The 25,277-nt window shown below is 42.8% G+C and overlaps 1 protein-coding gene across 5 annotated transcripts; it reads right to left on the bottom strand.

The window, feature by feature from the left end:
• Window positions 1–709: 709 nt before the first annotated feature.
• Window positions 710–24,891, bottom strand: LOC135489793 (kinesin-like protein KIF20B). 5 transcript variants are annotated; one of them, XM_064775339.1, is made up of 24 exons: window positions 24,820–24,891; window positions 24,332–24,583; window positions 23,682–23,940; window positions 23,214–23,401; window positions 22,527–22,653; window positions 21,779–22,018; window positions 20,135–20,318; window positions 19,634–19,780; window positions 19,262–19,427; window positions 18,852–18,948; window positions 17,992–18,104; window positions 17,745–17,884; window positions 16,981–17,155; window positions 16,160–16,255; window positions 14,535–14,642; window positions 14,081–14,206; window positions 13,736–13,871; window positions 6,727–9,677; window positions 6,180–6,335; window positions 5,507–5,704; window positions 4,928–5,125; window positions 4,367–4,564; window positions 3,800–3,997; window positions 710–3,397 (listed from the first exon to the last, which is right to left on the bottom strand). In XM_064775339.1, the coding sequence occupies exons 2-24, from the start codon at window positions 24,563–24,565 to the stop codon at window positions 3,323–3,325; spliced, it is 6,510 nt and encodes a 2,169-aa protein (XP_064631409.1). In that variant the 5' UTR covers window positions 24,566–24,583; window positions 24,820–24,891; the 3' UTR covers window positions 710–3,322. The 5 variants fall into 5 exon arrangements, with proteins under 5 accessions (XP_064631409.1, XP_064631410.1, XP_064631413.1 ...); XM_064775340.1 differs by having other exon boundaries at window positions 6,829–9,677; XM_064775343.1 differs by lacking the exon at window positions 3,800–3,997.
• Window positions 24,892–25,277: the final 386 nt, after the last annotated feature.

The raw sequence follows: 25,277 nt of genomic DNA, 5'->3' as shown, positions 1-25,277 counted from the left end.
TATTGTCATTGTCATTCAAATAAAAGTAGTTTTTGTGAAAGAATATTATTTGGACTAGTTAGAAATATCACAGTTTCAACAAATTCTTTGATAATTAGTCCACATTTGGACACTAGACCTCGCATTTCCCCCGTCCACAAAGTCAAAGGCCACTTCGAAAACCTTCAAAAAAGGGGCAAAAAAGCCCGTCCACTCAATGATCAAAATCACCCATCAGAATAATTTTTTTTCTTTTTTTCTTTCGCTGACCCATTAAAAAGATTATAATGCATAATATACTGCAATTTCTTTTAAATATATTGAAAGACAAAGAAATGCCAGCCCACCAAACTTAGAGGGCCGCTGTCCACACTTTCGTCCACAGTTTACACCTACCCCTTTTAAGCTGGGTTGATACTCTGAACCCAGTTCAATCAGCATTACAGCGTTGGCGAAAATAATCTCCACCAGTAAATGTAACATTAGCCTTGGGACTCCATGCCGTCACTGATTACAAGCAACCACGCCCTGAGCAATGGGCTATCACAAACAAGATCCTGAATGCTAGATGCTTTATGGCCATAGAAGGCAGTTTCATTTGAGCATCGGTCATCGTCCAGAATGACATGAGATGGTAATCTTTTCGTCTTTTGGAGCGATTATTCTGAAGACACTTCTCCATGTCAAGGAAACAACAGGACAAAAGTTTCAGTGCAAAGATGCTATATTATTGATGTGACTCATTATTGTAGTAAAATCTAATCATTGCACAAAACATGATTCATCTGAACACAGTGATGGACAGTTGGCAAAGAAGCGACTAGTTTCAAATTCTATTTACACTTTTCAAACTCGTTGTCTTCAAAGAGATTGGCTCTTGTTGTGAACCAAACACACTACAGAATGCATCAAAGCTATGACAGCGCTTGGAATAATGTATCCACGGAAACAATAATAACAAGGCATTATATATCCAAATGATCTGCCTGGACAACTTATTGACAACGCCTACTTGTGAATGGCCCACAGTACACCCATCATACAGCCTTATCCTCCTCCCCCACCAATGTCACAGTTACTGCAAAACACAATGAAAACTTGGTAAGCAAAAGGCATGCAGCATGCAGCATACAATCATTCAACATATTCCACCTTTTGTCAAACAACCCCTCATAAACCGTTAATGAGTGCACCGCCTCAATACAGAATTTGAATGCATATCTTCACCACCCAATAGTCTATTGTACCCAGGCTGTATAGCGTGATTCCTCCAAGTAAGGGCTATTTTAGCTGAGGTGATTAGCATCATGACGAGATGAATAAAACACGACAAGTAGCGAAGGACAATATGCTGGTGACGTCATGCAAAGATGACACAATACACCACATGATTTACAAAATGCCAGAGGCTAGTTTACTCAATTTCACACAAAGGAACTGGACAGCTCTCATTGAACCCTTCAGGCCTCTCAATAACAGAAAGTATACACCGTTCAATGTTATGAGAGTCAAAAATACCCCCCCCCAAAAAAATAAATTTCTGGCCCCCTGAAGTGTTTTCTGGAGGTTTAGCAGGGTGTGTCCCAAATATGTAATTGATAGGCCCGCCCTTTCAAACACTAACAAGAAATCTGTATCTAGCTGAAGGTTAGCATGTTTGAAAGGTTCGAGTAGATTTGGCAATTAGTTACAACTAGGCATGCGAGCTCAAGCAATCATTCATTATAAGGGAGCATCCATTAAGTACGTACGCACTGAGGGGGGAGGGGGTCTATGAAATCCGTACACAATGCGTACAGGGGGGAGGGGGGGTTAATGGTCTTGCGTACGTACGCAGGCCAAGAACCATTTTTTGAACAAATAAAAAATAAATATTATCATAATAATTTTCTCCTCTTTCTTATTCTTATTTGGATAATCATACTTGTTCTTCACAAGATGTGTGAACTCATACGCTTCTGGGTTCGGATGTTACCCGACTACAATGTTTAGCAATTTCCAGCGCCGTTTAATTTCCCAGTAATGCTTGTCGCTGTCGGAGAAAAATTGCACAGTTGACTTGCCAATACGCCGCGAATCCGATTGTGGCGCCACAATGTAGCAAAATCAGGTACTATGTCTGTTCGTCTGCTAGGGAATTCAAGGTTCTATAGGCGTACGCTCGTACAGGGGGGAGGGGGGGTATGAGGCAATGCGTACAAGGTGCATACAGGGGGAGGGGGGTCTCAAAATTGGCATTTTCGTGCGTACGTACTTAATGGACGCTCCCTAACATACATGATTACATCTACAAAGTTCTATACAAGATTTACAGTTAAAATGCAGTCTCGCACAGAGATGAAATATTTACATTAACAGAGTTTGAAATGAAAACGGGCTCGATAAAACAAACCAATAGTTTAAAAGCTTCCTCGAAGACTTTCAGTTAAATGCAGTCTGAGGTACAATGCAATGCATCCCAATGTCACAGAACATGTCTTAGACCTAATGTCATGGAACATGTCCTAGACCCAATGTCACGGAACATGTCCTAGACCGAATATCACGGAACATGTCCTAGGCCCAATGTCACTGAACATGTCTTAGACCTAATGTCATGGAACATGTCCTAGACCCAATGTCACTGAACATGTCCTAGACCCAATGTCACGGAACATGACCTAGACCCAATGTCACGGAACATGACCTAGACCCAATGTCACTGAACATGTCCTAGACCCAATGTCACGGAACATGACCTAGACCCAATGTCACGGAACATGTCCTAAATGTCATGGAACATGTCCTAGACCCAATGTCACAGAACATGTCTTAGACCCAATGTCACGGAACATGTCCTAGACCCAATGTCACTGAACATGTCCTAGACCCAATGTCACGGAACATGACCTAGACCCAATGTCACGGAACATATCCTAGACCCAATGTCACTGAACATGTCTTTGACCCAATGTCACGGAACATGACCTAGACCCAATGTCACAGAACATGTCTTAGACCCAATGTCACTGAACATGTCCTAGACCCAATGTCACGGAACATGTCCTAGACCCAATGTCACTGAACATGTCCTAGACCCAATGTCACGGAACATGACCTAGACCCAATGTCACGGAACATGTCCTAAACCCAATGTCACGGAACATGTCCTAGACCCAATGTCACGGAACATGTCCTAAACCCAATGTCACGGAACATGTCCTAAACCCAATGTCACGGAACATGTCCTAAACCCAATGTCACGGAACATGTCCTAGACCCAATGTCATGTTGTAATGTGAACAAAAACCTCCTTGAAAGATATCAATATCTTGAGTTGCATTGACCGAGACTCATCCAACGACTAATGGCGCGGTGTGGTAATCGTGCGGAGTGTTCTCCGTATGGCTGTTGTTTTAGTTGGTTCCTCCTCCCCCTGCTGTAAAGAAAGAATGAGATGAATAGCAGAGAAGCAAGTGACGCCTTGATTTACTCGGTATTTTCATGGATCAGGAAATCTCTTTATTACGATGATTTGGTTGGTTTTTGACTTGTTATGAATGTTCACTTTGAAGAGATATTGAACAATGCACCAGATTAACTTGCCTTCTGGGTGCACCGTTTACAGCAACGCCTTTGGCAAGGTGATGCGAGCATCTTGTGATGACAGTCACAGTGACAGCTAGAAGACAGGAGGTGTTGGTGCCGAGAGGTCTGCCACACTGACAACACATGCTTCAGCTAAACTGTCTGCCTGACCTAAACGAGCCAACCAAGGAATATTGGTCAGACAGTGCAGGAGTTGGGCCAGATGTAAACACTTTATGAAGTGTCTGCTTACCTCACTCTCATTACTCCGCTTCTTCTTGGGCCTGCCGCGTGCCTTGCGCTTCACCGGCCCGGGAGATGGTGACGGTATATTCACCTGACCGCTGAAACTCTCCATTGGAATGTTGAGGATTGAGAGGTCAATGCCTGATGCTGCAGGGTCAATGTTCTCAATGCCTCCACTTTGACTTTGCATCGAGACTGGTTTGCACTGAAAGTTGTACAGTACTGATGACATTATATCTTGCACAGGCATAGGCATGGTGCTGAGAGGTCTAGGAGAGAGAGAGAGAGAGGGGGTAGAGGCAGTAGGGTGAGATGTAGGAGAGTGAAAGGAATATGTGATGTCACTACATGGGAGGCCTAGAGAGGTCTAAGGCAAGGTGATGCGAGCATCTTGTGATGACAGTCACAGTGACAGCTAGAAGACAGGAGGTGTTGGTGCCGAGAGGTCTGCCACACTAACAACACATGCTTCAGCTAAACTGTCTGCCTGACCTAAACGAGCCAACCAAGGAATATTGGTCAGACAGTGCAGGAGTTGGGCCAGAAGTAAACACTTTACGAAGTGTCTGCTTACCTCACTCTCATTACTCCGCTTCTTCTTGGGCCTGCCGCGTGCCTTGCGCTTCACCGGCTCGGGAGATGGTGATGGTATATTCACCTGACCGCTGAAACTCTCCATTGGAATGTTGAGGATAGAGAAGTCAATGCCTGACGCTGCAGGGTCAATGTTTTCAATGCCTCCACTTTGACTTTGCATCGAGACTGGTTTGCACTGAAAGTTGTACAGTATTGATGACATTATATCTTGCACAGGCATAGGCATGGTGCCGAGAGGTCTAGGAGAGAGAGGGGGGGTAGAGGCAGTAGGGGGAGATGTAGGAGAGTGAAAGGAATATGTGATGTCACTACATGGGAGGCCTAGAGAGGTCCAAGGCAAGGTGATGCAAGCATCTTGTGATGACAGTCACAGTGACAGCTAGAAGACAGGAGGTGTTGGTGCCGAGAGATCTGCCACACTGACAACACATGCTTCAGCTAAACTGTCTGCCTGACCTAAACGAGCCAACCAAGGAATATTGGTCAGACAGTGCAGGAGTTGGGCCAGATGTAAACACTTTACGAAGTGTCTGCTTACCTCACTCTCATTACTCCGCTTCTTCTTGGGCCTGCGGCATGCCTTGCGCTTCACCGGCTCAGGAGATGGTGATGGTATATTCACCTGACCGCTGAAACTCTCCATTGGAATGTTGAGGATTGAGAGGTCAATGCCTGACGCTGCAGGGTCAATGTTCTCAATGCCTCCACTTCGACTTTGCATCGAGACTGGTTTGCACTGAAAGTTGTACAGTACTGATGACATTATATCTTGCACAGGCATAGGCATGGTGCTGAGAGGTCTAGGAGAGAGAGAGAGAGAGAGAGAGAGAGAGAGGGTAGAGGCAGTAGGGTGAGATGTAGGAGAGTGAAAGGAATATGTGATGTCACTACATGGGAGGCCTAGAGAGGTCCAAGGCAAGGTGATGCGAGCATCTTGTGATGACAGTCACAGTGACAGCTAGAAGACAGGAGGTGTTGGTGCCGAGAGATCTGCCACTCTGACAACACATGCTTCAGCTAAACTGTCTGCCTGACCTAAACGAGCCAACCAAGGAATATTGGTCAGACAGTGCAGGAGTTGGGCCAGAAGTAAACACTTTACGAAGTGTCTGCTTACCTCACTCTCATTAATCCGCTTCTTCTTGGGCCTGCCGCGTGCCTTGCGCTTCACCGGCTCGGGAGATGGTGATGGTATATTCACCTGACCGCTGAAACTCTCCATTGGAATGTTGAGGATTGAGAGGTCAATGCCTGATGCTGCAGGGTCAATGTTCTCAATGCCTCCACTTTGACTTTGCATCGAGACTGTTTCGCACTGAAAGTTGTACAGTATTGATGACATTATATCTTGCACAGGCATACGCTAGGATATTAAACCATGTGTGCAGGTCTGCTTGAGAGATCTCTGAGAGACTTCTGCAGGAAAGAAGGTCTGCAGCCTCTAGAGCTTGTGCAGTGAATGATTCTGATGTCTTTTTTGACCAGCAATCCACTTTGTCAACCTGTGCAACAACATCTTGCATGTGTGGATCACGTCATGGCCAACGTCATCAGACTGTGCCACAGGAGTCAGTGACCATCTGAGTTTCCTCTCATGACATCATCTACACAGGCTCTCTTGATGACAAGTCGAGACTGTTCGAGCTTGCTGTTCATGCGTCCCTTGACCTTGGCCAAAGCTGGGTGCTTTGCAGCACTAAATATCACCATTCCCAAGCGCTTTGATAATAGCTCGAAGTGCTTTGAAAAGGTGTTTTCATGGGACCTCTTATTGAGCATGAATGATTCACCTTGAGTTTCTCACGCATCTCCTGGAGACTAGCATCCTTCTTGTTTTCTCGCGAGTTGAACTTGACCTCGAGAGAGTCGAGGCGACTGTTCTGTTCTGTGATATACGAGTTGGCCTCTTGCAGATCCTGCTTCAAGGCGGCGATGGTCTCGAGAGCCTAGAGGGAGAGGAGAATGAGCCTACTGTAGGAGTGTACCAGATTTTGGAATCATTGGAATGGAATAAGGCAAAGGGAAAATTCAAAATGCTTCGACTGGTTTTGAACTTATGAAAAAATTCAACAACGAACGATGAAAAAAAATTTCAAAATGAAGACACATGGTCTGTCCAAAAATATTTTTGACTTTGACATTTTTTCAGAATTTTGAAATTTTGAAAAATTCATTAGGAGCTTTTGGAGTCGTTTGAGTGACTTTGATATCATCTCTGAATAGATGACAACAGGAGCTTTTTGGTCCATCATCTTATACAAAGACACCACTCATACCTCTCATGTGCTGTCCCCTAGTGGCTCTATCATGAATGAAGCTAGAAAACTAAGAACCTACCCTATTGCCATCCTCTTCATTAGCTTTATCAATCTTCTGACCGTCTAATTTTGTCTCCAGATCTGTTATTGTTTCTTTCAGGACTGAAACTTCTCTACGTACATTTTCTAACTCCTCAGTTGACATCTTCTTCTGTGATTCTTCCTCTGCCACTTTCGACTCCAAATCCTGGATCTGCGATTTCTCTTTCGCCAAACTTGCTTCTACATCACCAATCCGCACCCGATAACCCTCAACTTCTCCAACCTTTTCTGCCAGATTCTGTTTAAGTTCTGACTGCAGTGATATCTGTTCCTCTAGGGTCTGTCTCAGGTTAGCAATTGCCAGCACACCCTCTGACTTCATTGCTCTTTGCTCCTCCACATTGGCCTCTAATTCCTCTCTTAGCATTGTGTGCTTATTTGCAGCGGCCTCTAATTCCTTGACCTTTTCTTGAAGACACTCCACCTCTGACGACTTGTCACCGATCTCCGCTCCCAACTGCGCTATCTGTTTTTCCACCTCTGCCTCTAAATCTTGCACCTTTTGTTCAAGCACCTCTGCCTCAGAAATCTGACCTTTCAACTCATTGCATTCTTCAGTTAACCCGCTGACTTTTTTTTGTAACTTTTCAACATTCTCCTCGGCTTTTTCACGATGTTTGATGACGTCAACTACGGTCATCTCGGCCTTCTCAAGTCGTGACTGTGACTTCTTCAAACGAGCCTCCATCTGAGCACGCTGTTCCTCCGCACGTTCTTTACTCATCGACTGCAATGACAATTCCTCGTAGGTTTCTTCCAGCGATGACTCTAACTCTGCAATTCTTGTCATGAGCCCCGCATGAGTACCTTCAAATTCTTTCTTGAGACTCTCAATGGAATTCAGCAACAACTCATTCTCCCTCCGTATCACTTCCGTACTTTCCAAGTGTTGTTTAGCATCAGAGTCCATATCAGTTTGTAAGTCATCAATCCTCCTCTTTGATTCCCTTACTTTCACCAACAAGTCCTCCTTCTCTCTTTCCAAGGCCGCATTAGTGCTCTTCAAGTCTCCAACCTGCGTCACCAATAACTCCTCCTGTATTTGGGAATTCTTCTGTGCGTCTGCCAACATGGCTTCCTTCTCCTTTCTCACATCGGTTAGCGTCTGCTCCAGGTTACCAGCAGACTCTACACTCAACTTCAACTCCTGTTTAACATCTTTCAACTCTGCCTGCATGCTCTTCAACTCATCCTCCAGACTCATCAACTCACTCAATGCAAACCGCAATTCCCCTTTCGTTTTTTCAAATGTTTGCAACTGTGTTCTCACTGTATCTAATTCACCTTCCAAGTTTTTGAACTTTTCATTTTGTTCCTTCACCAATCGGAGCTCCTCTTCCAAATGTTCTGACCGCTCTGCCTGGACCCGTATCTCACCCAACTGCACCTCCATGCGCTCCACTTTACGAGTATCAGTCCTGAGGCCCTCCAACTCACTCTCCAACTCCATCACCTTGCAGCTCTGCGACGATGCCGTCTCTAACTCTTGCTCGATTACCTTCACTTTCTGATTAGCATCATTCAAATCTTTCTTCAGCCCTTGGATCGTTTTATTCGCCCCTTCAAGATCCTCGTTTACATTTCTCAATCTCTCCACTTCCACTTGCAAGGCTTTCAACTCCTGCTCAAGTCGACTCGCATTACCAAGCTCAATCTTCAATTCTTCCTCGAGTTCAACAACTTTGCCTGACGAGTCTTCCAGTTCCTTCTCCAAGTCTGCCAGCCTTCCAGTTCGCATCCGTATCTCCTCGACCTCACTCTGTAGCCCAGCAGCCTTGTCAGACTCCAATCTCACCTGCTGCATTGTTGCCAATCGCATTGTTGCATTCTCTGTCTTTGCATCATCAATTTGTCCCTGCAACACTGCAAGCTGCACACGAGCATCTTCAAGCTCCTTCTCCAGCACTGGAATGCATTCCGACTCTGCTTTCAGCTTTTTGATATTTTTCTTCAATCCTTTGACCCTTTCGGCCTCCTTTCCCACCAGTTTTTCCATCTCAGTCCCAGCTTTCTCTAGTTCAGCCTGGAGGATAGAAATCTTAACAGCAGCCTCCTCTTCATGTTGCAAGCTCTGAATGCCCCGATCATGTGCCTCCTGTTCTAACCGTGCATTCCTATTATTAGCTGCTTCAAGTTCACTTCTCGCCTGTTCATCATGTTTCCTATCATCAGCAAGAAGATCTTCCATCGACAAGAGTTTATTCTCCGTCTGCTCCTGACACTCTTTCAACTTCTCAAACCCACGCTCCACTTGTTCCTTCAAGTTCACCTCCCTCGCAAACTTCTCATTCACCGCATTTAGTTCTGCTTTCAATCCTTCCAATGACGTCTGCAACTCTGTGTTCTGCTTCATCTCTATCGTCAATCTTTCATCACATTTCTCAAAATCTTCCTCAAACATTTCCAACTTAGTGAGCATATTAGCCTTTTCGATATTTGCCTGCCTCACCTCACCACTTAACTCCTGTCGAAGTTTCTCAATCATCGCATCCACTTCCGCTCCAGTTCCTACAGGAGCTCGTGTCACAGCCTCTAACTCAGCAATCTTTTGCTCCAACTGTCCCATCTTCTCCTCTGCGTGGCTGCGCTCCTCACGTTCCTGGAACAACTCGTTCTCTAGATCTTCTCGCTTTACCTCCATGAAAGTAATCGACAGCACGCCCTCAGGTTTCTCAAGCCTGGCCTCTAACTCCTTGATCCTCCTAGTCGCCTCAGAGTGCTGCAGCTTCTCAGCTTCGTGTTTCCTCAACGTTTCCGACACTTGTGCATCAGAATCTGACGACTTGGCTTTGGCATACTCATAGTCACATTTTTCTATTTCTATTTGTGATCGGAGGTCTTCACAATTGACTGCCAAGGCATCTATCGTACATTGGAGGTCGCTTATTTGTGTTTCGTTAGCTGAGGATGCTTTCTGAAGTTTTGACACTAAAAAAGAAGAAAAGGATGGAAATGCTTCAGCTCAATTAAAAATAGGAATAAATGTGTTCAAAGTGGAGCGTTGCTGGCTGCAGTCAAGGATGACCAGATGATCTTGAGAAGATCTGTCCTCAACTCATCATCTGGTGATCAATGGAAAGCAGGCTGTTACAGAAAACAAACAACATACTCACCAAGTCCTACTTTTTTTACAGGCTATAATTGTTTAAGGGGCTTTGTCCAGGAAATATTAAATAATATTACTAAACATTGGTTACATCTTTATCACAGCATCCAATCTCTTCATGTGATTATTTTGCGATTGAGACTCAATCACTGTTGACAAAGTAACCGTCACGTCTAAACCCAGAAGTTTTGGCGACGATTAAACGCTCTTGAACATTTCTCCGTATCCACTTCAACCTACAGGGGATGTTTGTGAAAACCTCGATCAACAGGTCATCGATTACACTGTTTGATCAAAACAGACTTTGCTTTTGTAACATTTTGAAGAAAGACACGTTAAATAAAAATATTCTCAAATCTCAGAAGCATGTTATTAGAAACATCACATCAAGTCAAACATCTCAGAAGCATGTTATTAGAAACATCACATCAAGTCAAACATCTCAGAAGCAAGTTATTAGAAACATCACTTCAAGGCCAAACATCTCAGAAGCAAGTTATTAGAAACATCACTTCAAGTCAAACATCTCAGAAGCAAGTTATTAGAAACATCACTTCAAGGCCAAACATCTCAGAAGCAAGTTATTAGAAACATCACTTCAAGGCCAAACATCTCAGAAGCATGTTATTAGAAACATCACATCAAGTCAAACATCTCAGAAGCAAGTTATGAGGAACATCACATGAAGTCAAACATCTCAGAAGCATGTTATTAGATACATCACTTCAAGGCCAAACATCTCAGAAGCATGTTATTAGAAACATCACATCAAGTCAAACATCTCAGAAGCAAGTTATTAGAAACATCACTTCAAGTCCAAACATCTCAGAAGCAGGTTATTGAAACATCACTTCAAGGCCAAACATCTCAGAAGCATGTTATTAGAAACATCACATCAAGTCAAACGTCTCAGAAGCATGTTATTAGAAACATCACATCAAGTCAAACATCTCAGAAGCAAGTTATTAGAAACATCACATCAAGTCAAACATCTCAGAAGCAAGTTATTAGAAACATCACATCAAGTCAAACATCTCAGAAGCATGTTATTAGAAACATCACATCAAGTCAAACATCTCAGAAGCATGTTATTAGAAACATCACATCAAGTCAAACATCTCAGAAGCATGTTATTAGAAACATCACATCAAGTCAAACATCTCAGAAGCATGTTATTAGAAACATCACTTCAAGTCAAACATCTCAGAAGCAAGTTATTAGAAACATCACATCAAGGCCAAACATCTCAGAAGCAAGTTATTAGAAACATCACTTCAAGGCCAAACATCTCAGAAGCAAGTTATTAGAAACATCACTTCAAGGCCAAACATCTCAGAAGCATGTTATTAGAAACATCACATCAAGTCAAACATCTCAGAAGCATGTTATCAGAAACATCACATCAAGTCAAACATCTCAGAAGCATGTTATTAGAAACATCACTTCAAGGCCAAACACCTCAGAAGCAAGTTATTAGAAACATCACATCAAGTCAAACATCTCAGAAGCATGTTATTAGAAACATCACATCAAGTCAAACATCTCAGAAGCATGTTATTAGAAACATCACTTCAAGGCCAAACATCTCAGAAGCATGTTATTAGAAACATCACATCAAGTCAAACATCTCAGAAGCAAGTTATTAGAAACATCACATCAAGTCAAACATCTCAGAAGCAAGTTATTGGAAACATCACTTCAATGCCAAACATCTCAGAAGCAAGTTATTAGAAACATCACTTCAAGGCCAAACATCTCAGAAGCATGTTATTAGAAACATCACATCAAGTCAAACATCTCAGAAGCAAGTTATTAGAAACATCACATCAAGTCAAACATCTCAGAAGCAAGCTATTAGAAACATCACTTCAAGGCCAAACATCTCAGAAGCAAGTTATTAGAAACATCACTTCAAGGCCAAACATCTCAGAAGCATGTTATTAGAAACATCACATCAAGTCAAACATCTCAGAAGCATGTTATTAGAAACATCACATCAAGTCAAACATCTCAGAAGCATGTTATTAGAAACATCACTTCAACGCCAAACACCTCAGAAGCAAGTTATTAGAAACATCACATCAAGTCAAACATCTCAGAAGCAAGTCATTAGAAACATCACTTCAAGGCCAAACATCTCAGAAGCAAGTCATTAGAAACATCACTTCAAGGCCAAACATCTCAGAAGCATGTTATTAGAAACTTTTTGACTTGTTATTAGAAACATCACATCAAGTCAAACATCTCAGAAGCATGTTATTAGAAACATCACATCAAGTCAAACATCTCAGAAGCATCACTTCAAGGCCAAACACCTCAGAAGCAAGTTATTAGAAACATCACATCAAGTCAAACATCTCAGAAGCATGTTATTAGAAACATCACTTCAAGTCAAACATCTCAGAAGCATGTTATTAGAAACATTACATCAAGTCAAATATTGGCATCATCATCCAATTGTTCGACTTCAGATGGTTGAGAGATTTGGTGATTTAATTAATGTGAGAGTGAGCCAACAAAATAGTGATAAAATGAGACCCATTCTGGCAAAACAGCCCAGTTGTTTTTCCATGAAGCCATAGCTGATTAGCATCGATGAAACTTTGCAACTCCTGAACAGCAAGTCACAGATAACAGAACCACTTTGGGATAAGAAACCATAATGATCATGATGCCACAAAATATACATTTTGCCAGACAGTCTTAAAGTTTATATTATAAGTGCTTGATATAAGAAAGAAACAAGGTTAGACAACAAAATGAAGGTGATAACAACAGGTGATAACTTGATGTCAGATGATTAGCCGTGCCGTCAACATGGGGGGGGGGGGGGGGTGTGTGTGCCTTATTGCAATAAGTGTTGGAGGTTACAGTATTCACCAAGTTCGCCCAGCCTTTCATCCAAAATCTGCTGAAATTATACTGCAGCTAGTGACATGTAGATACAGAGTCAATCCACTTCTTAAAAATATCTTGTCGTACTCAATCAACACAGCAGATGTTAACTAAGTTTTCCGAAACTAAACACACCATAGATTCCAATGCCTGATAACTTACTAACTGAAAAACCATCACAAAATGATCTGATGAATTAGACCAAAAATGGTACTGTGGCAAGTATAAAACCATATCAATGAATCTCAAATTTTGCTCTCATGATTTTAAATGAATTATAAGATTGTGCATGATAGTGAGTGGAGCAATGTCATGTCATGACAGACGGACCAGTGGTCAACACAAACAACATGGGGTAGCACCAACTTCTATCCATGTTTGTTCAGAAAGAGTTCCGACTAAACCCTCAGCAGCTGTTTTTCTTTTGACCGCATATTGTATGCCTTCCGTGTATTATACGCCTTTTTGGTTATCTGCGCTAGCAATAGAGAGCGCTGTGACTTGCACGATTTCAAATGTTGACTACTACTCCTCCGTCGTGAAGTCAACACACGGAATTTCTTTGAGATTTTTCGCGACAGTGTTGACTGTGTTGTGACACTAGACTTTCTCGATGTTTTACTTGGTAGCATCTGACTGGCAATGTCTGTATGGGCACATGGACTGGCCAGAATTGGCTGACTGGCAATGTCTGTATGGGCACATGGACTGGCCAGAATTGGCTGACTGGCAATGTCTGTATGGGCACATGGACTGGCCAGAATTGGCTGACTGGCAATGTCTGTATGGGCACATGGACTGGCCAGAATTGGCCGACTGGCAATGTCTGTATGGGCAGTCTTCTCTGTCTTAACATTCCTAGAGCCCCCGGTTAGACAGGCATAAGCTTCACTCTGAAATGGCATGAAATCCTGTGAGGACGTCACACGGCATTCATCTGACGTCATCGCCTCACCTGACACCACCAATGCATTATGGGTACTACCTTGATTGTCCCGCTCCGTCAGCTCAGCTTGGAGTCTTCTGATCGTATCGTCTTGAGCCTTCATCTTCACCTCAGCTTCCTCAATGGCCTGTTTGCTGTCAACAGCCACTTGCCTCAGGTCTTCCATCGTCTCATTCTGGAAGAAGAAGCAGGGGTAACATGGCTTATAAGGATAATGGATGACAGGTGTCAATCAATCAATCAATCAATCAAGGCCACATACCAGAGACTCTATCCTTCTCTCATCATCATGGATGACAGATCCATCAATCAAGGCCACATACCAGAGACTCTATCCTTCTCTCATCATCATGGATGACAGATCCATCAATCAAGGCTACATACCAGAGACTCTATCCTTCTCTCATTATCATGGATGACTGTCTTGAGTTTCTCGATCTCGATCTCCTTCATCTCAAACATGTCTCCAGCCTCTGTTAGCATGTCATTGAGCTGCATCATCTGCTCCTCCTGGAAGTTAATAACAGTTACATCAGCACTATCCATCAATCAATCAATCAATCAATCAATCAATCAATCAATCAATCAATCAATCAATCAATCAATCAATCAATCAATCAATCAATCAATCAATCAATCAATCAATCAATTAAAGCAGCAATTAAACTAGAACTGACATAAGCACATGGAACACCATAAGTGAATGGAACGTCACTTTCTCTGAACCACTGTTAAAAGCTTCATTTTGGCAGATTTTGCTATGCTCTCTTATCTGCCAAACCGTCAGCACTCACAGCTCATTTCAAAAGGGCACACTCCATGGTCTATGAGTGCCTACCTGCTGAGATAGTTTCGACTTGCTGTCTTCCAATTGTTGAGCCATGTTTTCCATGAGTTCATTGTTGGTGATGTCGGAACTGTCGTTGAGCAAGACAGACTTCTCAAACTGCAATATAGAGTATTTAGGTTCATCCTGAGAGAAGGTCACTTGTGTACTTGAAGACAAATCGAAGAAAGAGATGAGGAAAAAAGCCTTGGAGCTGGTGGCTACCATATTTCTCTTGTTCATTGTGGGCAAAGGTACACATTCATTCAGTGGATGATAGCATGATGGAACCTGTCACAGCCTAGCAGAGCCATTCCTGCCCAGGAGATTTTGAGCACATATCCATGTGGTTCAGAGTCAGACATGTTTATTATAATCTGACGCTATAAAGTATATCCATGTATAACCCTGGTGTACTTGACGGGGGATCAGATAGCTGATAACAATGAGTGATAACAAGGGATCAGATAGCTGATTACAATGAGTGATAACAAGGGATCAGATAGCTGATAACAATGAGTGATAACAAGGGATCAGATAGCTGATTACAATGAGTGTAAACAAGGCTGATAATCACTACTATAATGGACGTAGAGCTGAAATAGTTTATCACACATCTCCTCCGTCAGTTCAGATCGGATGACCTCGAAACTTTTCCTGAAAGTCGTCGTTGATATGGAGATGGTCCTCGCCGGGTTAAATGGGTAAACTTTGCAGCGATCTCGGAGAAATAGCATTTTTTGTTCTTTCTAATATGGGCATACTCATTAACATAAGGGGCCTTTTCAGCAGGTCTGATTTGCATTTGGGGCCATCTATTAAATCAAAAGTGTGGGATTATACAAAAATAAGCCGTGAAAGTATTGGGGCCGCTATACTGAAAGCATTCATCCATTTCTGCAATTTTCTCCCTTTATTTTGGTCATACTCTTTCACCTTACGTTGTTAATCGCTCCTAATTTTTCTAAGTACCGTATGGGAATTAATCACGTGATACACGTCACATAATAACAAAAGCGCCTCACCCGACCCAAGCACTGGGCGCAAAATAGCGCACAGCTCCCTATATGAATACCCGGGGCAAATATAAAATATAATATAAAATCCCGATTAACATTACTTTACTGCAATAAAAACAGGCTAACCACTGCAGATTAACAAGTAAGTGAGTGTTCTGGAACGAGTGGAGTCCGTGCGGAGGGTGACGAAAAAACCCTAGGCGAACTACTCCCCCCGTCTAGTGCTGCCACCCACTATTCTCGCGGCATTTGTTGTACTAAGTTCGTAACACGCCAACTCTTCACCATTCGCGAAATAGTTCATCAAAATAAGTCGAGACCACTTTGAAGAGTGGTAGTGTTTGATTTTTCCGGTCGTTTTGGCCAAAAACGCGTATAGTGTAAGTAATTTGGAGGAAAATCATCCCCCCAAATCATCATGTTCGATTTGTAAACACTTGGGTCGGCGCAGAGTGCTCCACATCACACATCGACCTATTTTACGCATATCAAAATCAAGACAACATCACAACCCCCAGACAAATAATTTCATTTCACCCAAATTGCCCCGACCCTACAGTAAGCCAACACCCTAAAACAACCCGCGCCACGGGTATTATGCTAGTATAGACAACTCACCGTGACCCCTTTCTCTAACTGTTGCTTGACCGCTGAAAGTTCAAAGCGTGTCTTCGTCAACTGCTCCTGGAGAGACTTCTTTTCGTTTTCAAGATCCTAGAATATGTGACAAATGAGTTGTTGTTAGTGGGCGGATACCATGCTGCAAAGTCAGACAGCTAACCATCCACAAGGCACTTGAGGTGAAATCAACATGTCCCTTCTGAACACAGGGTTCTCGCCACACCATTGGTATAACTTACCTTGTTAGCAAGGCCCAGAACACCACAGCATGAGCATTTTTAAGTTGAATGGTCTAAACATGTATTTCAGTTATATCTCAGTGCAGCAAACTTCCTTTAAACAGGTTGAGCTACAATACTTTAAACCATGCAACCTAAGATTTCAACTCGACATATCAACAAACATAAAATAAACAAGAAGCCCATCTACAACAGCACAGATGGGGAAAGCGAGGTAACAAGGTCTGATCATTCAGCATACCATGCATAGCAACGTGCACTCACGTTGATCACAGTCTTGTGCTCATCCTGGAATTCCAAATTTAGTCATCTGAATGCCATTTTTAGAGATTTTAATACAACAATGCACACTGAGATATGTCCATAATCAATTGAAACACAAATAACATAAAGTTGTAAACACCACAAAAGCAATTATACATATATCAACACATTACAGTAAGTGTTTCTATAACTCTCAAGGAATGGTAATGTGTATTACTGAGTAATACACATTACCATTCCTTGAGAGTCATAGAAACACTTTTGAACAGGTCCAATTCCCCATTCCCAGCAAAAACCCCCGTAATATGACCTTACCTGAACTTTGACCTTTTCTTGATGGAGTATGACAGTGGAGACATATTCATCGTCATCGTCCTGGAAGCGGTCGAGTCTGGCTCGTTTGCGTGTCTTCTTGATGGAGGCCATGTAGAGCGTGAGCTTCTGATCAGCGCGTTCCTCTGCTTGGTATCGCTGCTCCTCCATGCGATCACTGGAACCAAGTCATTTCATATGTCATGATCAGAAACTCATGCCTAACACACGGCTTTCCCTCTGCTAACCCCCCCCCCAAAAAAACCCAACAACTCGTAAATGCCAATCACATGGCAAGTGGGTCTAAACAGCAGAAAGTTTGATCCATGCACGGTGAACAACTGCAGGACACTCGTTGCTTTAACTGAGCCGTAATGTGTCCACCTCAGGACACTCGTTGCTTTGACTGAGCCGTAACGTGTCCACCTCAGGACACTCGTTGCTTTAACTGAGCCGTAACATGTCCACCTCAGGACACTCGTTGCTTTGACTGAGCCGTAACGTGTCCACCTCAGGACACTCGTTGCTTCGACTGAGCCGTAACGTGTCCACCTCAGGACACTCGTTGCTTTGACTGAGCCATAACGTGTCCACCTCAGGACACTCGTTGCTTTAACTGAGCCGTAACGTGTCCACCTCAGGACACTCGTTGCTTTAACTGAGCCGTAATGTGTCCACCTCAGGACACTCGTTGCTTCGACTGAGCCGTAACGTGTCCACCTCAGGACACTCGTTGCTTTGAGTGAGCCGTAACGTGTCCACCTCACCTGTAATCCTGTTCAATCTTCACGAGTTGCGATGCCATCTCATTGCAGACTTCCTCACGGATTTCCAACTCCATCATAGCCATCTTCATCCGATCCTGCTTCAGTTGGTCTCGCAGCTTCTCAATGATATCCATGAGTTTCTGAAGATGAGAACCGACCAAACATGTATAGTTAAGGATAATGCTGGAGTCGAGATACTGTATGTTTACTTAAGTGGGTCTCTTAGGTTATGAATTGCTAACTGTACCTGATTCACCTGATTGTTCTCCTCAGCAACCTCTTCAAACTGACTCTCCTCCTCTTCATCCACTGTCTGCAGCTTCTCCTCATCCTCCTCCTCGATCCAACGCTGCATCGAACCTGACAAACAAACACCAAATCATGGTCAACTCCATAACCTGCTGAGGTCAAACATGCATTGCTCCAACATCTAATGTACTCATTCTGAGTTGTGTTGAGCCACCAAACACTGCCCCAGTGTGTTATTGAGATGAAGGAGGCTCAATGCATTCCTTAATGCACTATCGCCATGACCAATGCTTTGAGCCGAATCAACACAAAAACACACTTTGACAGCCTTCTTGGGTTTGGTGGGTATATGTTCTGTAAACTAGGTTTACCCACCTTCTTGGGCACTACATATCCAATGAAAGGGTTTGGTGGGTTTATGTTCTGTAAACTAGGTTTACCCACCTTCTTGGGCACTACATATCCAATGAAAGGGTTTGGTGGGTTTATGTTCTGTAAACTAGGTTTACTCACCTTCTTGGGCACTACATATCCAATGAAAGGGTTTGGTGGGTTTATGTTCTGTAAACTAGGTTTACCCACCTTCTTGGGCACTACATATCCAATGAAAGGGTTTGGTGGGTTTATGTTCTGTAAACTAGGTTTACCCACCTTCTTGGGCACTACATATCCAATGAAAGGGTTTGGTGGGTATATGTTCTGTAAACTAGGTTTACCCACCTTCTTGGGCACTACATATCCAATGAAAGGGTTTGGTGGGTTTATGTTCTGTAAACTAGGTTTACCCACCTTCTTGGGCACTACATATCCAATGAAAGGGTTTGGTGGGTTTATGTTCTGTAAACTAGGTTTACTCACCTGGAGTTGCCCATGCGACAGATGCACGACCATCAGGACCCATGGACAGAGACATCAACTTCTTGGGTTTCTTCTCTTCCTTCTGAACACTGGTCACCTAGGAGACAGACATGCTCTATAACACTTGAGGAAGACCTTAAGAAATGAATGGGTGCTCCTTCTGCACTGTGAGATTTGGAGATCTATCAGGGCTGTGTGTGCCATTGACTGCGTCTTCTGTCCAAGTTGATTCTCGTCAATGAATAACTTCTCCTCAATCCAGGTGCAGATGGCCAGAATTCTCCACCCAGGGCTGGGTTTGGCCATGTTACACAGCTATTCATGTCATTGGCGCCAAGAGAGCCATGTGACCATCACACTCCATGCCATTCTTCACCACATCAGTCACTGACCTCGCATTCCTAACCTACCTGTTTGGCGATCGCCGAGAACTTGAGCACATGAAGGGTTTCGTCAAACATGCTTGCATTCTGGTTGATATTAACCACCATCGAGGCACGACCTTTACCCGAGAAGAAGTTCTGGAAGAGGCGGGTGAGCTTGCTTTCACGGAATGGCACAATCCTCTGGCTCGTTCTGCAATTAGATGCTCAACTCAATGACAAAGTTTCCTTTGTCAGATTCTCTAATTCAAATGAGACCTTTCTCTTTTACAACGGTCACATTGGGCGAGTTTTGAGTTACTCAGTGATAATTGGACATACATAAGTTATTTGCGTCAGTTGTCACGATAAATCCCAACCAAGATTTCCATTAGAAAGATTGAAAAGGATGCTGCTTACTTGTGAGTCTGATTGTGGCGCAGGATGTCGATGCATTGACCAAGCGTCAACAGAGATCGATTGATTGAGCCTGCTTCTCGTAAACGTTCACCGCTGCTTCGAGTCTTGCTATATCTCTCGGAGCCAGCGAGATCACAGAACGATAACCTGCAATCAAATCGTACTGATTAGTAACATTAGGCTATTGTCAGTGATTCAATGTTGGCCAGAACGATAGCAGTCCAAAGGTACACGGTTCATTCATGCCTCACATACAATATGCCATCACTTTCTGGAGATCATGGAAGAAAGTATACACAGGATTTTGTGATTCACACAACTTTCTTCACTGCACAAGGTTATTTCTCTTCAATTCATTCACAATCAATGACCACACAACCTAATGTCAAGGTTCCACACTTTCTAACTTTGCATCACTGCAAACATACAGCCCACTGAAAGGCAACAGATGTGTGTATTTTGTGGTTCCTCGGGCCTCCACAAGCAACCATCGATACTTACATGCTGACGCGAGCAACATAGGGATTCTCCTTGTCAACAACACGTAACAACTTCATGGTGAAGATACAGTGAGATCGTGAAGAGTTCTGATTGAGTTTGGTGCAGGCTGTTTGGAGATTCCTCTGACCAATAGTTAGAAGTTTATAAGCTTCATCAGCAGTGGTCACATGGATCCACTTCAGGCCTAGGAAACAAACAGATCACATTTACAACTTCTATCAATTGAAATACTGAAACAGCTAATCCTGAAATAGGACTGATGATGTCAATGATGATGATTATTAAAGACAACGACAGCAATGATTATTTAAACTAGACTTGTGAAATTTGCTTGACAGCAAATTTGATGGTCTCCACATGGAAAGGGAAAGTTCAGTGAAGAGGTCAAGGATGGAAATGTGGGAAGATTTTATTCGATTTGTAAGGGACCATCCATCTCTGTGTTGAATTGTTACCAAATGAGAATCTGAGTTGATGTGAATGTTGGAGGTGTTCTATTCCATTTCATCAGTTGGCTTCTAAAATGGGGTGAGCTGGTACTTTAGGTGAAAGTTAAAAAGAGGTTTGCTTATGAATACAAACTGTCGTCTGTATTTTGATAAGAGCCAATTGATATCAAGAGTCACCTGATTGTATATAAAGGGATGGGCATTCATGAGCAGGCCTTTTAAAGAACTAAATCGAAATGAAGAGATATTGTTGATGTAATATTTATTTATTGCACTGAATGATTGGCCTGGCCAGCAGGTGATTGAGGAAGCTATTAGAAATGTGATCGTAAAAAACAACAACAGAATTAGACTGAGAAATTTGCTTACCAGCAAATTTGATGGGCCCCAGGATTGTGGAGGAAGCAGTGGTACCTGATGATGGTATCCATATGCGTAGAGGGGGAGGGGGATACGACGAGAGCAGAGAAATTACTATGTCCGGAAATAGATCATCCGACAATCGAAAGTATATCATTTTTACGAAGCCTCGAGGCCCGACGTCAATGGGCATGTACTAGGCCTATACTAAAGTCTATAGAAATGCACTAACGTTAGAAACCCCAAAACACTACTCGCTACAAGCGTCAGGCGACCAAACACATTGATATAAGGACTACCAGGACTACAGGGAGTCTCATACGCCCTAGTGAGTTGATAGGGAACCAATCTATCAACGGTCTGCCTTGGCTTCAAATGCGCATGCGTGAACCGAGTAAGCCGAGTTATAAGCCGAGTTAACTGTTTTATATGAGAATGCCAACACACGGATTGAACTCGGGTTTAAGTGATGTCATCGAATCGAACTTGTGTTCCGTGACGTCACCAGAATCGCTTAGGAGATTTTCAAACAAATCAGAAAATCGGAGCATAAAAATGCTTCAAAGTCATCGAAATGATCCAAATTTTGAAAATCGTTTTGCGATATTCCATGGATCAAGTTGAGTTTGATGGAACTGGGGTGATTGATTTTTGGTATATTCAGCAGTTTCGCTGGACTACCTCCATAAATGTTCATGGGAAGAAGAATAAGAAACAAGAACCTAGTACCTGAGTAATATCAATATAGTCTCCACTGTAGTGTGGAGACCAAAATGACTATGATAATGATAATGACATAATACTCATCTGAGAATTCTTGCAAGTCGGTTCCTACCTTTTATATACGGAGCACCTGTCTTATCTGAGGCAAGTTTCAGGACGGCTCTCCTCGATGTCTTCTTCTTGGGGATTGGATCGAGGAGGTCATAGATGTATTCGTTGTAGATCTCGGCAAATGACACCCAGATGGAAAAGCGGATCTGACCCTGCGCCTCCACATCAATGGCCGCTTGTTCACGGTCACGATGTTTTGCATCTTCAAATAACTGCTCAAGCTGCACCTGTGTGTTGTCATCTGCAAAATAGAGACGAGTGATCAGCCACATCATGGTGAGGATTATCGACGTCAGGTTTGAGTGCAGTTTTGGTGTAAATGGCAGGTAGCAGCACTGCTCCTGGGTGCTGTACGCACCCATCAAACACAGAGAGCTATGTATTGCTGGGTTCTAAAAAACCCCTCTGTCTCAGCTCTGCCACACCCAAGTATACAAAAGGCACAACGTTTTTTCTTTGTTGTAGATGGGAAAGTGGCTCCTAGTCTGACCAGGAAGACTGTCACTCAATCACCACCCGATAGAAAGCCTGGCCAAGGTCTGGTCAAATTCTGTTAGATTGTAGTCTGTGGACAGCAGAAGCAGACGTCACACTCTGGAACATTGAGGTCAAACCATTCGAACAGGAGAAGTAATAGATAATACAACTTCATGGTAAAAGATGGCAAGTCGCTGACTCTTCTGCATTACATTCAGCCGGGTTGACCTCTTTAACATGTTTACTGCTAGTGACAATCATCTTTAGTTTACCTGATGCGTTGAGCGATTTAGCAGTCGACTCCCCGGTGAGTGAAGGTAGGGAGCCTGTCGTCATGTTGACTGTTGAGCGGGAAACTTCTGACATCTCCTCACCCATCATCGTCGACATATCTACATCCTAGGCAAAGACACAAATTGTCAACAACAGGAACATGTTTAGCTTCCCATGATTCAAGAAAATATTGCTTCGAACAAACACAACCAGAGCTGCAACCAACAAACAAATTCTGTTTCACGTCTTCATGTACAATACACCATATAAGTTTGCAAAAAGCAAACATAAGGCAAGCATTACTTCAGCTATAGGCCTTGAATTGAAAAATCAACAGGGTGCCCATTTTGGCCGTGGGCACTGGAAAGTGTGATTTAAGATTTCACTCGGCATAGACTGGCAAGGCTTTAGTGGGAGAAGTAAGGTAGAGTCCTTATTCTTGTTGTGGTGAGATGTCCGCAGATCCTGGCAGATGAGCAACTACTTGTTGAACATTGATATGACTTGACATTTGAGGGTGAATGTCACATAAGTGTTCTTGTACAGCCAGAGGGCAAACAGCAGCCTACTTTTCATTCCCAGTTCATGGTTTCTGTTAAACCTGGCCTTACTTACCACAAAGCAATTGGCTGGTGTCAGCCTTCCTGAGCCGATAAAAACATGACATAACTTGTATGGCTACTCACCTCCTCAATCGATAGCCTAAACACTTTATCTTTCACTTTCTGTTCGATTTCCTGCTGGGTCTCACTCAAGGTGATCACATCACAGAACATGTGCGGCTTGAGAGACATGGACCCCCATTGTTTGCCCTCGATGCTGTTGAAGACGACATCCAGGCTTCGCGGTAAGATACCGCTATCATTTGGTTTGCCTAAAGAGAGAAGGTCAAACACATCTTACATGTCTTGAAATCTCCAAAATCATTCAAATCTGAGTGTTTCAACTCATCAAAAACCTTACACCGTAGGAAGGCTCCATGGTTTAAAAGGATAAAAAGAGTGGGCCTTTTTCACAAGTAAATCAGGAAAGTCATGCCACTTTGGCCACATTTCTAAGACAGATGAAAAAAATTAAAACTTATTTCAACAATAGTAATTTGAAGCAAACCAGAATGACTTACGAGATTGCGAGAGTTCTGTGCGTGTACTTACCCAAAATAGTATAAGTCTTTCCAGACCCAGTGACACCATATGTAAACATGAGACAGTTCTGTCCATCGACAAAATCCTTAACGGTGCCGAGCATCGTCTCTTCAAAGAAACCCTTCTGCTGCACAGTGTCATTGAAGATCTTTGAAAAGGTGAAGTTATTTGTCTGCTTGGCGCAACCATGAGCCGTGTTCTTGAAAGTGACAGAGTCCTTCGGTGCATGTACAGTCAGAGTATGCTCTGTGTCTTGGTGGATGGTGTTCTGAAGTGATATGAATATCCTCAATCAGTACCTCAATGTTTAATTGATATTTTCTGTTTATCTGAATTTCAAACCACCAAAACATATTCAGAAAACAGTTCAAGAAAGCTTGTGTACAGTTGCAATTGCATGTATACAAAGATTGTCAAAACATATTTTTATGAGAATTGGCAACAAAAATATGGTACGATTTCTTGAATACCCAACATAAACCACCGAAGAATTCCATGTTCTTCTCTATCATCAGTATTTGTGTTCTTTTGTTGTGTGGATCTGTCCTCCCTATATTACTAAAGCAATCATGATTGAACCATCACTTCAAGTTCAACATATGGAGAGATGCATAGAAAAGAGAAGATCTACTCTTAAGATGTACACAACTTTAATTTACCTGATTTTCATTGTTTTCTAACTCGTGTTCCATGAAAGGGCGAACACGGAGATAAACTTTCATATGCTCATGTCCGGGCAGGTCTGGCTTTGTCTCCTTTACCATGTTGACAGCGGGTTGATGTGTGAAGTCCAATGCCAAGTTCTTCCTTATGTCCCCCAAACCACCGGGAGTAAGAGGAATTTCCACAATCATGTCGGCATCATCATAAACTGGTTGCGTTGTCTCAGACATCTTGGAACCCAAGAAAAACTAAAACGAGAATGAATATAGTCTTAGTTCGAACTTAATTTCAACTCAAGCTCCCCACAACCCGTCATGGCGTCAACTGACTACGTATACAAGTAATGACAGTTCAACTACAGGTTGTGATCTGACATCTTGTCTTATCAAATGTAGCCTACAAATGTATGCAGGCATAAACTGATGATGAGGTCTTAAACGCGAATTTGAAGAAGTTTATTTTGGTGCCAACCAATGCTTTTCACCTTCAACAAAGGATCGTCGTGTCTCTAGGCATTGTCCGAACTCGGCTTAGGCCTTCTGTTGTGTCATTTAATTGTTGCGCATTTATATTCACCCTAACGAGCGCATTTCAGTAAAATACTAAAAATGTTTACAATTCATGCAATTCGCGGCCAGCCATTGACATGATTGAGTTTTGAAACGAACAACCAATCAATAGGCGCGTTCCAAAGGATAGCCGGTCGTTTCGCTCCATGACCTTTTCGCCCCCAGTCGTTTCGTTCAAAATCGTAGTCTCGTGGTCGTTTGGCCCCGAGTATCTTTTTCTCTTCAGTCACTTCTTTTATTCTTCCAGAAATGTACATATAGTAATATTATTATTATTATCATCATTATCATAAATATGATTTTCATCCTGAAACCCCCTGAACCCGAACTTTATAAACTGAAGAACAGTGGACTGATAAACGAGCTGACCCCA

This window comes from Lineus longissimus, chromosome 6, assembly GCF_910592395.1.
Source record: "Lineus longissimus chromosome 6, tnLinLong1.2, whole genome shotgun sequence".
NCBI classification, from domain to species: Eukaryota; Metazoa; Nemertea; class Pilidiophora; order Heteronemertea; family Lineidae; genus Lineus; species Lineus longissimus.
This window is presented reverse-complemented; position numbering and strand designations above follow the sequence as displayed.

What these genes read in the sequence shown, in the direction of transcription:
- LOC135489793 (XM_064775339.1), bottom strand. Translation starts at nt 24,565, where the DNA reads ATGTCTGAGACAACGCAACCAGTTTATGATGATGCCGACATGATTGTG. An exon ending in TATGTTGCTCGCGTCAGCAT is followed by an intron (nt 19,781 to 20,134) that starts GTAAGTATCGAT and finishes ATTTGATTGCAG; the next exon opens with GTTATCGTTCTGTGATCTCG. An exon ending in AGAACAATCAGGTGAATCAG is followed by an intron (nt 17,885 to 17,991) that starts GTACAGTTAGCA and finishes TCTCATCTTCAG; the next exon opens with AAACTCATGGATATCATTGA.